The sequence below is a fragment of the Cataglyphis hispanica genome, chromosome 4, assembly GCF_021464435.1.
Source record: "Cataglyphis hispanica isolate Lineage 1 chromosome 4, ULB_Chis1_1.0, whole genome shotgun sequence".
Classification (NCBI taxonomy): Eukaryota; Metazoa; Arthropoda; class Insecta; order Hymenoptera; family Formicidae; genus Cataglyphis; species Cataglyphis hispanica.
The window spans coordinates 4,266,660-4,281,770 of NC_065957.1; the positions used below are offsets into that span (position 1 = coordinate 4,266,660).

Sequence of the window (15,111 nt, forward strand, 5' to 3'; positions counted from 1 at the left end):
ATTTATACATGTGCATTTTAAGTGTAACTCATTTCTTTTGTAAATAATTTTTTTAGTACAGTTTTACTATGTCACTGATAGGCAAATTTATTATTTATATTTTATGTGCATTTTAAGTATAACTTAAGTACATTTCTTTTTTTCTTTCACAAGTTTTTTTTTTTAAGAATAGTATTACTGATAGATAAAGTATTTTTAATTTATTAGTTTTTCGTGAAAAATGATTTGCGCATCTGCAAAATAAACAAAATGCTAAACAGTACAAACAGTGTAGTTAAAACAGTATAATAAGTGAACACAAACACCCACCCACTCATACACACACACACACACACACGCACGCACGCACGTACGCACGTACGCACGCACACACACATACACATCACACACATAAGTGTTAATATGAGCAACAATTCTTTTCTTACGTTTCCAGATGATGAAAATATCAAGAGATAAACTTATAAATTCATATTTTTTGATGAATGAAAATTATAATATGTTTCTTTGTTTTTCTCTGTGATTCTTTAATCAATGATAATAACTTTAATAACGAGCAAATAATTTACATATGCAATGATTTCAGCGATAAATGTAGATTTGAATATTAATATATTATAGGAGTATGATATAATATATATATATATATATGATAATTGAAGCCATCAAATAGAAATATAGAATCTAACTTAGTTTTAAAGAAAGACTCCATTGATTAGAATTGAATTTCTCTTCCTCTATATCAATCGCTATTATTCAGAGCTTACCACACGTGATATATCGCCGACCGTTGCTTAGAGGGCCATCTTATTTATAGTTATTTTATCAGATTGAATAAGATTGAGTGAGATGTCTCACGGAGTAAGTTTTGTGTAAAATGCGATGTACACATTTATATCATATACATGATTTTTATATCCGTCTTATTATAAAATTGATTTAAAAATTAACAAGATAAATGCTTAAAATTTTATTACATTTGTATATATATATATATATATATATATATATATATATATATATATATGTATATAAAACATTTCCATTTTACTGTGCGCGTTTCAGTGATATAAACGTAAGTTATACGAAACATATCGCAGGTTCAAGATTATTATACCTTTGAAAGAATTTGGATCATAATTTAATTTCTTTTATCTTTTTCATATCAATATCTCCCCTTTTAATTTGAATTAAAGATACATAATGTGCTAAATTGATTCCAATAATAAAGCACATGAAAGCAATATGAATATCTAGTCGCTCGATTACGTATTTTTTTTGTTCGCATGAGACTTACTACGCTCGGATCCGGATCGACAGATATCACCCGTGAATATTCGATCAATCTTTGCTTTCTTTCAAAAAATTTTCATTTTTTAATCTCTCCTTTCGGCAGTTTGTAACTTGTAAAATCGCTCGTGATGCATTTAATTGGGTCACATCGGCACACACTTTACCGTCACTCTTTAATAATTCCAGATTTCGGTCTCTCTTCTAGTTGAGAAGCGGAATCCAAAAACATGGCTAATTCGCGCATATAGTTAGGTACGTAGGTAGGTATAAGCGACCATAATTAGATGTTCGAACATATATAACGCGAGTGGGATGAAATCGCGGCAATTTATAATGATCCGACACCGACGCGTTATCTCGATGTTTTCAGTAATTTCCGCGAGGAAGAGAGAGAGAGAGAGAGTGGTTTTCTCTCTCAATGATATAACATTAACTGATATGGTGTTACTTTCATTTTATTTAAACATGCATAAATGCAATAACAGCGTTCTCTTCGGTGACGACATCTTTTCATAGTTTTGCATTTTATTTCTCTCCCATAGATTATATCTTCGCAAACAATATTTACAAAATATTTCTATTTGCAATATGTAAAATTATTCTGCTTTTTAATTATATCTTGTTACAATCTTATGTGCATAAATTAATTTTAAAATAAAAATTTTTGAAATTTTTTAAAATAGTTTACCTCTATTAAATATAAATATCTATTCTCTCGATTATTGTTTTTTTTACTTCCATTATATTTCAAAACAATCATATGTTTTGTGCAAAACAAAATACGATTTACGACAGTTTGGCTGTGACGTACGGAATTCTACAGTTTTACGCACGCACAAAATACAACGAAAAAGTCTCTTATTCTCGACTCAAAAAATTAACACAATTCTATCTCGCTCGCCTGGTTCTGGCATGTTGTCTTTCTTTATTTACTTTAATTTTTCTTTTGTGTCTGAACATATTTCGTTGAATTCTACGACATCTACTGCAATTTAAATTAGACATTTGCTGTGGCAAATTTATACTAGTGTATTTGTACACGCTACGCATTTAGGGTAATTTATAGATCAGCGATACTCCATACAATAAATAGCTGTTTTGTAATACAATAAGATTGTACAGAAAAAGAAGTAAAGCAAGTTTTTTGTTTATAAATTCTCATCATATGTTTCTAAAGTCTGATTAATTATAATAAATCGTGTATTTTTAGCATAAAACATATATGTTAGAGCTCTTTATTTCCACGGCAATAATTGAAGATATATAGATTCTTCACTTGGTCGCAAAACTGCAAAATTGTGCATGGTCATTTCCTCATGCTTTTTCATACTCTTCACTCTCCATTTTCTGAGTATTGCTGCTAATACGATTTTTTCTTCCATTGCAGCAAATTTCTGTCCGATGCAATTTCTTGATCCAGCGCTAAACGGGATGTAAGCGTACGAATGTACCTGCTTTAAATTCTCAGGTAGAAAACGATCCGGATCAAACTTTAATGGATCCGGCCAGACTGCTGGATTTCGATGTATCAACATGATTGGCACTGAGACCAAAGTATTTTTCGGGATTACATAATTGCCTGAAATAAAATAATATGTGAAGAGGTTAACGAAAAGTGATTCGATGGTCTCATTCATTCAAATTCATAAAATGTGTATCTTTCTATTTTTTATTGTCGAACTTGAATCAAACTCATTGAGATCATTACATAGCTGAGATATAAATTTCAAATGTTTCTTGAAAAGAGTTAATAATAGAAATAAATTTTTCTCTCATGTTTAAACTTAAGAACTTTTTATTCTCTCCGATTAAGATTCTCTCTGATAGTGTACTAAATACATTTTTCAAAGATAAACTGCTATATCTGCAATTATATTTTATTGCATCTGCAATCATATTTTATTCTACAATGCGTCGATTTCTTTTATTGTAAAAGCTTTGAAAGTGGTTTATAATTCGAAAATAAAAACTTAAAAATAAACTTAGATATAAATTTAAAACATCTATTTATTTTCTTTTATAAATCCTTTTAACGTGAGAGAAGCGAATCAGACAGATTAAGGATGTTTTGCATGTACAATAGTAGCAAAAAGCTGTCAAAATTAAAAAAATATATATTTCTTATATTTATACTGTTTGAAAAATTAAACAAATAAATCCAAATTATTAGAAAAGAATTAAAGTATCACAAAATAATATGGATTTTGACATCTTTGTAAACGAAAATAATTGTAATTAATATTTTTCTTAATTTATGGCAAAAACTTTTGATCATGAATATCCCCTGAAATCAACTGCAAGAAACAACAAAAAACAAGTAATTTGCAGAAAGAAAGAAATAGACAATATTTTTCTACAATTTTTAGTAAATAACTTTTGAACAAATAAGTGGATCTAAAACAAGTTTTGCACAAATATTTATTAGAATTTTCTTAATATATGTATAAATTTTTATTTTATTGGTAATATTTTTTTCTTCTCAAATTTGTTAATAAGTGCTACAATACGCGATTTTCCATAAGAATAGTAACTTTAAATTTAAATAATTTCTAAACCGTTAAGAGAATTGTGCTCAGTTTTTGCACAAAAGGAATAATAGAACAGTCTATGAAATGTTCATGCTTTTAATATTTTGATATATGACACATCCTTAATTCGCTGCAAATTAAAAGCCTCATAACATTTTGATCGCTTCAGTGAATCGACTCAGGATTTTTTTATAAATTTCTGAACATATTTAGGAACATTCTGTACAATTTTGTTTAAATTCCTAATATTTTGAAAATTAGTACGAAACATACATTAAATGTATTCTGTTGTAAAACAAATTACAGGATGCTAAATTTCAAACGTAACAGGCCATAATTTCTAAATTTCAATTTTCTAAAAAAAAAAAAAAAAATTGTGAACTCATGTTGCATTTACATTTTATATTAAATTTTCTGCTCATTTTCAAAAGTATTGATTAAATACAAAAAAAAAGTCTTACCCATTTTTACATCTTCTGATGTTTTTCTTACAATATTGGGTATGCTTGGATATAATCTGCGCGATTCTTTTATAACCCTTTCGAGATATTTTAATTGTGAAAGCTCCTTTATGCTGGCTGGTCTTTGCGAATCTTTGAAAATCTCCTTTAGCTCTTCATGAATCTTTTCTTGACATTGAGGATCATTGCCTATACAAAAGAGCGCCCAACTAATCGAAACCGCTGTTGTGTCATGACCCTGTAATTATGCATTATTATTTAAAATAAAGAATTATATTATCAAAAATATTAAAAAAAAGAAAAGTAAAATATTAATAAAATTTTTTTTTTACATTTTACTTACTGCTAAAATGAATGTAGACACGTGTGCTCTCAAGTCTTCATCAGTTAATGAAACGCCGTCTTTCTCATTCATGTCCAGTAAAAGATTTATAAAGGCTTTTCTTTTCTGCTTATCTAATTTTATCATAAATATATTTAATTAGAAAAAAAATTATTTGACATTTTCCTATTAATTACAGCAATGTATCTTCGTACCCTGTGTATTGGAATCATCACCTTGTGTATCATCCTCCTCATTTTGTGATTTATTGTTCTTTATACGCGCAACTTTCTTCTTTTGTATTATCTAGAAATTGCAGTATTTTTATTAACTATCAAAATTCATACTAGATTAATGGAGATGACCTTTATAAGGATTTTTTTATGCCGATGCAGCCGAACCACTAATAGAAATTCTTACCTTATTCGTAATACTATTCATATTGTTAATTACTGCTTTATATTCTTTTCCATAGGGTATTAAATAATACATCCAATCATGCATGCGCAGCCACTGTAGATGCATATGCAATTTTTGTAGTTTAAGAAATCTGAAATACATGTTATTGTTAATTTCTTTACATCTAAATTAAAAGAATATTCGGAAAGAATAATGAAACTGTAAAATTTTCATTATTATTTCATTCATTTATCTTTTTTCAATCCAATTATTTACTTTTGTCTTATTTCAGACAATGCATGACTAAAAATTAATATTTAATTTATAAATTTTAATATTTAATTAAAATTAATTAATTTTAATGAATTTTTAAATAATTAAATTGAATTTTAATAAATAATGCAAGATAATTTTTGCAAGAAAATATTTTGTATAAGAATTATATACATATAATTATCTATAGGAATTGTACATAAACTGACCTGTTCATAGTCAATCGATATGACGTAATTTCTTCATCATCTACATTTACACCCATCATAGTTTCTAGGCAATTATTAATGTGGTTAATTTTTACGATAAAATTATATCAATCTATTTTTTTGCGATTAATATATATACATATATGTTAATCGCAATATAAGGGAAAAAGGTACAATTATAAAAGAACGGGATAATTATCAGTATACAGTTTGCATATGCGTATTAAAAAAATGCACTTGCAATGATGCACTTTGTGTGGATTAACAAAGTTTTGTAAATGTATAACATAAAATTGTTATACAATTTATTCTTAAAGATACTACATGAGTATCAAATAATTATTTTCACCAATTAAAATTGTTTATTTGTGGATTATTTCAGCTTTACGAGCACGAATTTCTCTTTTCCTGTGTCGCTTTCTTACCACATATAATGTTGAAAGCGAGCTTTTGCATAAATAGAAGAATATCAACAATTTTCGTCGAATTTTCTGCTAACTTTTCTTCAATACATTTTATTATAATTTCCGTTTTTTCGGACATGATGACCGCAAATTGTTCCAATATATTAAAATGAAATACAGGCAAAAGTATTCTTCTATCTCTGTACCACTGTTTAACTGAAATATGCGATGCATTTATGTATTACAAGAATATCTTTTATTTTATACCATTAGTTATAACTAGAGAACATAACAGTCTCTTTGTAAAATGTCCAAAAGTGCTATTTTATTATTTACCTGGAGCAGTAAGAAGCCCATTACCTAGAAATAGTTTTATGGAATCATATAGTTCCCCTTTCTCGACATGTGTGTTAGCTTGGAAAATGCTCTGTAAATTCGTGAAAACAAGATAATAACTCAACAAGGCTTATCAATATTTCACAAGTTTGCAATTAGAAAAACAATATTGTGTATATTTTATAGAAGATGATATTTAATGATTCTAACATTTATAAAAAATTATTCACTCAAGAAAGATAAATGAAATATATCCAGGTATTTAGTAATCTTCTAGTTTGCAAATTTTAAGAAATATACTGTATTTTATTTTACGTATGTATTAGAGAGAGAAAGAAAAGTGAATTCACAACTGAAACGTGGATTAAGATTGTTATTTCATAAAAGTCTCAATCAGTTTATATTTCATTTAAATATATATAATCTAATTTATCTAATATATTTAATATATAATTCATAATTACTCTTTTTATACACATATATTGAAAATACTGTACAAAATTATCATTATTGTATAATAGACTATTACTATACATATAATAATGTTTTCAAATTATTTCTTAATTATTATTACTTCTAAAAATTCTGGTTTAAATATGAAAACTACTGGTTGTTGACCTATCCAAATTGTGTAAAGCCCATTTTTGTTTTTCTGTAGAAGCGATAGAAAACATTTCATATGTTCTGCAATAAATTAATAATTATTACAGTTTATGTAACATACGAATATTTATATTATATATCATGTGTGTGTTTTTTAAAATTCTTGCAATTATATATTATATATATATATATATATATATATATATAAATAGATACATAATAGTAAAGCTTTTTTACCATCCAGAGGCTTGACCACATCATATAATGTTTCCAAGAAAGAATAATCCATGGTTCCGGGAATATGGCTGAGTTTTTTCCGCATAGTATAATGAGAATACACTATCAATACTATCTTATAGAATATAATAACACTAATAGCGGATACTATCAGCAGTAAAAGGCTCATCGTCCTAGTCTGCGGTTATTACAAAGAACAATTCTTTACACAAACAATTTCTATTTCCACAAATACTCGACCTTTATATATAGTCTCCATACATAATCTTTTATGTGAAATTTCGATATTCCAAATGTTTTTTCAAGTTTTGTTTCTTGTTTAAATCTCTAATTTATGATATCTGTTATTTACACATGTGCATTTTAAGTGTAACTCATTTCATTTGTAAATTTTTTTTTAAATACAGTTGTACGTTGTACGTTACTGATAGGTAGATTTACTATTTATGTGCATTTTAAGTATAACTTAAGTATAATGTATATGTTTCTTTTTCTTTTTTAGTTTTTTTTTTTTTTTAATTATGTTATTGATAGACAAAGCATTTTTAATTCATTAGTTCTTCGTAAAAAATGGTTTGCATCTGATAGCAAAATAAACAAAATGTAAAACGGTACACTTAAAATAGTAAAATAAAATATAATAAAACACACGCACAAACACTCAACACATCAATGCTTTTATAGGAAGCAATTCTTTAACTCATAAATAATCTTATTTGTATCGATATAAGTTTGTGTATTATTTTTTAAATTAACAATTTATTATACTCGTGCCTATTTTAAAATTTTTAAAGACATAGATTTGTGTGATGTATTTTTCTCTGCATAATTTTACGTTTTTAGAGAAAGAAAATATCGAGAGATAAATCTATAAATTCATATTTATTGATGATAAAAATTATTATATGTTTCCTTGTTCTTCTCCGATTCTTTAATAATAATAATAACTTTAATAACAAGCAAATAATTTTACATATGTAATAATTTTAGCGATGAATTTGTATGTTAATATATTATCATCAGAGATGAAGTAGTTAAAGAAGTATATTGTCAACTTTCATAAAACGATAATAAAATCAAGACTTGCTATCGTATTGAATATCGACGCATTTTATTTTAAATTTATATTCTGACACTATTTTTTCATTTTAGTTTCTATCAAATACGAATCTCATTGGTTTATGCATTTAATTATTTGTACTGTAACATTTTAAGTTATCTAAAATTTTCAGAAATTGAATGCAATTTGTTATGTCATTAGATAATCGAAAATGTAGTTGTATCTATGTAGTTGGATCTATGTGTAAGAAAATCGCAAAAAAAACCATACAAGAATAATCGCAAAATGATTAAAGAGAGACACAGAAAAAATTAAAATTCTGTCAAATATATATAGAAAAAATAAAGAGAATCTTTTATCAAATTATGTCATTTTTGCTTACATTTATTTTTCATATTTATTTTTTTTTGCGATAACAGATTATTTTAGATTTATTTTTTCATAATATGATTTTAAGTAAATTTTATTTATTAATTTGCAAGATATTATTGTTTAAACAATAATATATTAATTTTGATTCAGCGTATTCTTTATATGACAAGTGAAACCATCAAATACCGGGGATAGAGATGTAAAATTTAACTTAGTTTCAAAGAAACTTTTGACTCCATTGATTATAATTGAATTTCCCTATTGCTTCAAAGCGTAGTAATAATCATTTTCCGGGCTGCGGAAATTTATTTCTGCTTCAAATGGTGTAAACGATGTGTCGTAATCCGACTTTTGGATGCGTCTCAAAGCTTTTGGCCCACATTCCGTCTGTTACCGCAATACATAAAACTTGGAGGACGTGAACCGAATCCCATAGTGACGTTATTATTCCTCGACGTCATTATGCAGCGCTCGCGTCTCCCTCAAGGATACCGAGAGTGATACCGATAGTGATCGAGAAGGCGCGATAAATCAGGATTTCCAGAAAGCTTACCCGCATCTACCAGACGAGAACGTCGAGTCGTCTATGATTTTCCGCAACTCTTATCCGCGTGCGGCTCGATATCCTTTGCGCCTACATTGTAACTTTGGCAAGTCATTGCGGCGGAAAATACGAGACGTGTACTAAATCGAATGCACGTTGGCTGAGCGATTCTTGAAAAACAGAGATGTATTTTATAGAAAGTAACGCGCGGCTATGTCTCAGATATTAACGATTTAAATATAGAATATGCAACTATATATTAAATCTTTCTCAGCTATATATTAAATTTAATCCTAATGATCTTCTGTGACAAATGTAACTTTTCACATTTTCGCTTTTACGGTATTTCTTCTAGGATTTATTGGCGATTCGGCGGCACTATTTTCACGGGGGCTACGTCGCGTCGTCCGCCTCGTATTTCGATCTCTCGCTATAACGGCCGAAGGCTACGCGTCGCAAAGCCTCGGAGTGCTTTTATTTTACGTAACGGATTTTCCGATAAAGTATCGCGCTTCGACGTTCACCGTTCGGCTCGGTGTAAAATGTTATCCAGCTCGTAAATGCGCCTCCTGGGACGCGTCCTCGCTCTTCTTACATAGATGCATGATATATAAGCAGGATATGCATATACATATATATATATATATATATATATATATATATATATATACATATGCACGCGTATCCCTATCATCACATGCTGAGAGTGTCTTTCTATCTCACGAATGTCTACAAGTTTGCGCATCTAGTACGACTGAGTGACAGCGCGCTGGCTGTCAATGAGTGGATGTAGAGCGGCGGTGGAGGGGGCTCGCGAGGAATAAGACAGCTGTGGCTACTACGCGCGTACGCTCAGTCACGTGTCATGAGAGATGCGCCGCGCGGTCGTACATCTTAATTCATAGATCGTTCAGAAGAGAGACGCAGAAAGTTGAGACGTAACGCATGTGAAAATTGAAAGTGCATCACGATAATAATTCGCTTTACGTTCTTTCAAAGAAAACATATATTATTTTTCGCTGTGAGAATAAATTTTACGGTATATCAATGTCTTTATCTATAATATAACAAAATAAAAAGAAGAAATTTTTTTTGCATTTATATCGAGAACAGTTTTCGAAATAATAAGAAAGAAGTTTTTTATTGACAATTTCAATATTTATTTTTATTTGATTTTGATTTACTTTTGTACTATCGATGGATGAAGAGAGAGGAGAGATGGTCTTCTGCAATAAATATATTATCTTATTATATACTCTCTTTTACTGACAATGAGTTCTCTTACAAAAGAAGCTGCATTTAAATGGTTTAGTGGTATTAATAAATTAACTTGATGCTTTCAATTAAATTCTCTAGCTTATTAGTGAAGTATCATTGAAGAAGTTGTGGGAAATATAAAACAAATTAAAATGAATCCTTCTACTGAAAACTACGAAACTTTTTGCGTCGTTTAATGCAGCTTCTTTTGCCTTAACTCGAGTGCCTCGACTTGGGAGTCGACGTGTAACGGAAATATAAAGCGTTGCTCATGAATCGTTTATGATGCAGATGTTATAATTATGGTTTGGATGCGTCTCGTTGAGCATTTATTTTTATTTGGCCGTTGTGTACTAGAGAAGGACAAAACTTCTTCCGTAAAGTCACCACCAAGTTATGCTGGAAATTCCGCTTTTCTTTCTAATTTCTTCGCGGGAAACGGCAGGGTTTAACTTTCCTTTATCGTAGTTGAAATTGCTGCAAATTTAGCCTGAATAAATTACGCCGCATTCATTGTGACTTAAAGTACACAGACTGGGAAATTTTATTCCATTTATCAGGAAGAGATTTACAAGTTCGGGACATACATTCTCTGCATGATATACTGTCACTGATTTCTTAGATATTACATAACGAACATTTTTTTTTTTCTAAAATCTACATTAATAGCATAAAAGACAATCAAAAATATATATAGAGAAATATTTCACGAGTCGTACTTCATTACAAATAATCCACGTGCCTAATTTCTGCAACATAAGAATGTATGCTTGTAAGCGGTTTGATTGTCGGTTAATGTTAATCGCGTCTTCGAGAGGAATTCGAATCGCTCGGATCGATCTCCTTTGCGGATGATGGTTCGCTTTGCGGAGAGTATTTTCAGCTTGCTCGATTTTACGGCCCATTCGAAATGGGAATTGACCCGGTTCACGTGTTCCGACTCAGTAACCAGTCCAGCGATGTACCCACTGACGAGTGGGTGGGGAGAGGGGGGGGGGAGGGAAGGGATTGGATGGTTGAAGGGGGCAGTTTTGCGATCCGCAAGGATCTGCCGCGATCCCGAAACGATTTCCGACCTCGGTATTCCCCGGGTTCAATCTAACTTAGGTTTGGAATCGGGCGCGTTCCTTCGCAGATTCTTCGAGCGGGCGGAGGCAAATCCTAAATCGGATAACTCGCCGTCTAAGCTCGGACGGGGGATATCTCATGTGTATACCCGCTGCTAACGGAAATTGGATTACCCTGTGTGACGATATCATATTTCACGACGGCTTGTTTCGTAGGTAAACGTTGACATTGATACATGGAGAATACGGGAATCGGTGGATATGCGTTTAAGCCACGTGTCACTTGGTACCGTATAACATCCCTTTGATTGAGTATAGACTCATTTCCTCACTTGTCTTTGATTTACTAGCTTAAGTATCCGAAATGGAGACGCTCCAGATTCTACAAGCTTTATTTTACCATCGCATAACAAAAACACTCCAAATCTAATTTACTTGAAAAGAGTTTTGTTTAAAGAATTAAATTAATAACCACAGAAGGATTAAATTAATAATCACAGAAAGAGTGTAATATTAAATTACAATTGTGATTTGCAAAAAATTAAAATGTATTTGTATAAATTCATTAATTTGACAATTTAGAGTAAATCTATTGATGGTCTTAATGGTGAGAATCATTCGCGAGAAAGGAAATACAAATTATTCGTTTTACTGAAATGTAAAATGAAACGTGGAGTGGTGCAATGACGGGCTTGTTAGCATCGGATATGACATTTTCGTACTCGACTTGGCTTTTTGTATCGGTTCCATAATTCTGCGCGACAATAGCTCCAATCGTGAGACCGTAATCGCAATAACCGCGATCGAGTGTGCCCGACGCGTAATGTAATACTCCACTACTGGTGAATAACGATCGCGAAGCGACAGCGGCGAATATTTACGATCTCTGTCAGAAATTACGAAATATTGCTCGCAATTTATAAGCAGTTAACGAATCGGGCAAAATTGAGAGAGTGGAAGAAAAGTAAGCGCCTCTCTGTTTCTCTCCGCTTCAATTAGACTCAAATCTTTGAATAAAATTTACAATGTACAAAATTTTCTCTTCTCTAATGTAAAAATCTTTTGTCAACTTTTTTTATTGGCTTGCATCGTTATTCCACCTACCCTTACCCTTTTGCTTTCTTGCGAGTGTCCGTATATACACGTACTTCAAATCTATTATCATATGTTCCGAAATTACTTGCGCGGTGAATTTGGTCTGATTCTTTTATTGTACGTACATCTGTGTGTTAATTTTTTTCTTTCCAATCATATACACGTTCTGTTACGGTTTTGCTGTTTATTGAGATGGAATGCACAGCCATAAAATATTGCGGCAAATATCAGTGGGCTCTTTTTCATCTTTCGTTGACTCGTGCGCGTATAAATTTCTCTTAACGACGTGACACTTTAATTGGAAAGCGAATTAATAATGTCGCCGCACGCACGCGGTTATAACCGATACGTACCGCATTTGATAAATAGATAACAATACAATCGAAATATCGATAGAATGTTGTATTTATTAAAGAGCTTGCTTTAAAAAAAGAAAAATAAAAAATAAAAAATTTGTGTTTTTAATCTTTTAAGACTGTGACAAAATATAAATAAAATTGGTTTTTATGATATTGTTATTTCTATCATGCTGAAGTTTGTAGACTCTTTGATTTATTTATTAGCCACAATCCTTATCATTCGCTCGACGACCAGGATATGGAGCAATAAAGTTACGATATACATTTCGTATATTATCGAATTTCTGTTTGAAATGTGATCGCACCAAATATTGGAAAATAATTTGCTATAATTATTACAATTAATGATTAATTAACTCTTGATAAACAACTTGTAACTGTATCGCGATAATAAATTTTGTTGTGGAATTTTGTTGTGGAAAAATGGATGTTTCTCAATTAATATTTATAACAATATATATTTATAATATAATATTTATAGTATAATATTTATAACAAATAAATTAATATGCTTTATTTTATTTAAAAAATTAATAAAATAAATAATATCTTACTACACAATTTTATCGTGATTAATTTTGATAAATTAGATAAATCTTGATTTAAACGTTTTAGATAAATGCATTAATATTAGCACTTCTGTTCTATCGTTTGTCGACGATGCGTAAATAAACATAAACAAATGTTGTATTTCATGCATGTTGCGTAAACATGTTTTCATATATGAGTGGAGCAGCAATTGACACAGTACCTACTTACTCATTTCTAATATGATTGATAGGTACGTACCAGATCGCTCAGTGATGAAAAATACCTGAACGCGCGTTGAAAACTGAATTTATTTTGACATTAATATGTTTTATAATATTAAAATAGGTGCATGTCATATTAAATAACGATCAAAATTGCATTACTTCAATATGTATATAAAGTAAGATAATCTCACATTTTCTTTTAACAAAAACAAAAAGATCTCATTTGTTACTTGAAAAATATAGGAATATAGAAAAAAATCCCATTCATTATTGCAGTTATCGTCCGGACATGATCGAAAATTATTGATTACAGATGTATACGTCAGGGGTACAACTATGTTGCGTAACGCGTACACGTGCCGATGAGATATCGATGACATTTCGTGACAACCCCTTCGGAAGGCATCGAGCGTGATATCATCTGCAAGACATATCCACCCCCTATGTCAGTTGCTATTAATCAGAGCCCACTGACCGCGAGCACACGTGATATATCGCGAGCCGACGTTGCTTAGGGCACCATCTTATTTATAGAGTTATTCTACTGTGAATAAGGCTGAGTGAGATGTCTCATGAAGCGAGTGCCGTGTAAAATGCGATATACATATTTATATCATATATGATTTTTATATCTGTTTTATTAAAAAATTTATTTAAAAATTAACAAATAAATGCTTACAATTTTATTACGTTTGTATATATATATATATATATTTATTTGTTAATTTTTAAATAAGTTTTTATTAAAACGGAAATATATAAAATATATAAAATATAAAAATAAATATAAAATATATATATAAAATATAAAATATATATATATATATATATATATATATATATATATATATATATATATAATATTTCCATTTTAAATTTTGTGCGCGTTTCAGTGATATAAACGTAAGTTATACGAAACATATCGCAAACATATTTCAAGATTATTATACCTTTGAAAGGATGTGGATGATAATTTAATTTTTCTTATGTTTCTCACATCGATATCTTCCCTTTTAATTTGAATTAAAGTAAATAAATATATTAAAACTAATATATTGCTTCCATAATAAAGCACAATGAGTATCGAACCGCTCAATCGCGTACTTTTTTTTTCCCTCGCACGGACCGGTAGATATTTCATGGGGGCTTGTGAATATTTGATCTTTGCTTTCGCGTTCGAGAAATTTCCATTTTTTTTAATCTCTCCTTTTCGCAGTTTGTAGCCTGTAAAAGCGTTCACGGTGCATTTAATTGGGTCATATCGGTGCGCACTTCACCGTCACTCTTTAATATTTAATAATTCCAGATTTCGTTCTCTCTTCTAGTTGAGAAGCGGAACCGGAAAACGTAACTAACACGCGCATATAGTTAGGTACGTAGGTAAGGTATACGCGACCATAGTTAGATGCTCGGGCATATACAACGCGAGCGGGATGAAATCGCGGCGATTTATAACGCCGACAGCGACTCGCTGCTATCTCGGTGCGTCCAGCATCTCCCGCGAGGAAGGGAGAGAGAAAGAGAAAGAGTGTGGTTTTCT

At 30.3% G+C, this 15,111-nt stretch overlaps 1 protein-coding gene across 2 annotated transcripts; it reads right to left on the reverse strand.

The window, feature by feature from the left end:
• Positions 1 to 1,727: 1,727 nt before the first annotated feature.
• On the reverse strand, positions 1,728 to 7,290 carry LOC126849162 (cytochrome P450 4C1-like). 2 transcript variants are annotated; one of them, XM_050590762.1, is made up of 10 exons: positions 7,063 to 7,290; positions 6,797 to 6,906; positions 6,223 to 6,313; positions 5,908 to 6,102; positions 5,483 to 5,546; positions 5,022 to 5,151; positions 4,838 to 4,907; positions 4,623 to 4,735; positions 4,280 to 4,517; positions 1,728 to 2,869 (listed from the first exon to the last, which is right to left on the reverse strand). In XM_050590762.1, the coding sequence occupies exons 1-10, from the start codon at positions 7,229 to 7,231 to the stop codon at positions 2,526 to 2,528; spliced, it is 1,524 nt and encodes a 507-aa protein (XP_050446719.1). In that variant the 5' UTR covers positions 7,232 to 7,290; the 3' UTR covers positions 1,728 to 2,525. The 2 variants fall into 2 exon arrangements, with proteins under 2 accessions (XP_050446719.1, XP_050446718.1); XM_050590761.1 differs by having other exon boundaries at positions 4,817 to 4,907; positions 7,063 to 7,289.
• Positions 7,291 to 15,111: the final 7,821 nt, after the last annotated feature.

Coding starts and splice junctions, on each gene's coding strand:
- LOC126849162 (XM_050590761.1), bottom strand. CDS start 7,231: ATGAGCCTTTTACTGCTGATAGTATCCGCTATTAGTGTTATTATATTC. Junction 6,314..6,796: donor TTAAACCAGAATTTTTAGAA/GTAATAATAATT, acceptor ACGAATTTACAG/AGCATTTTCCAAGCTAACAC. Junction 5,152..5,482: donor TATCGATTGACTATGAACAG/GTCAGTTTATGT, acceptor CATGTATTTCAG/ATTTCTTAAACTACAAAAAT.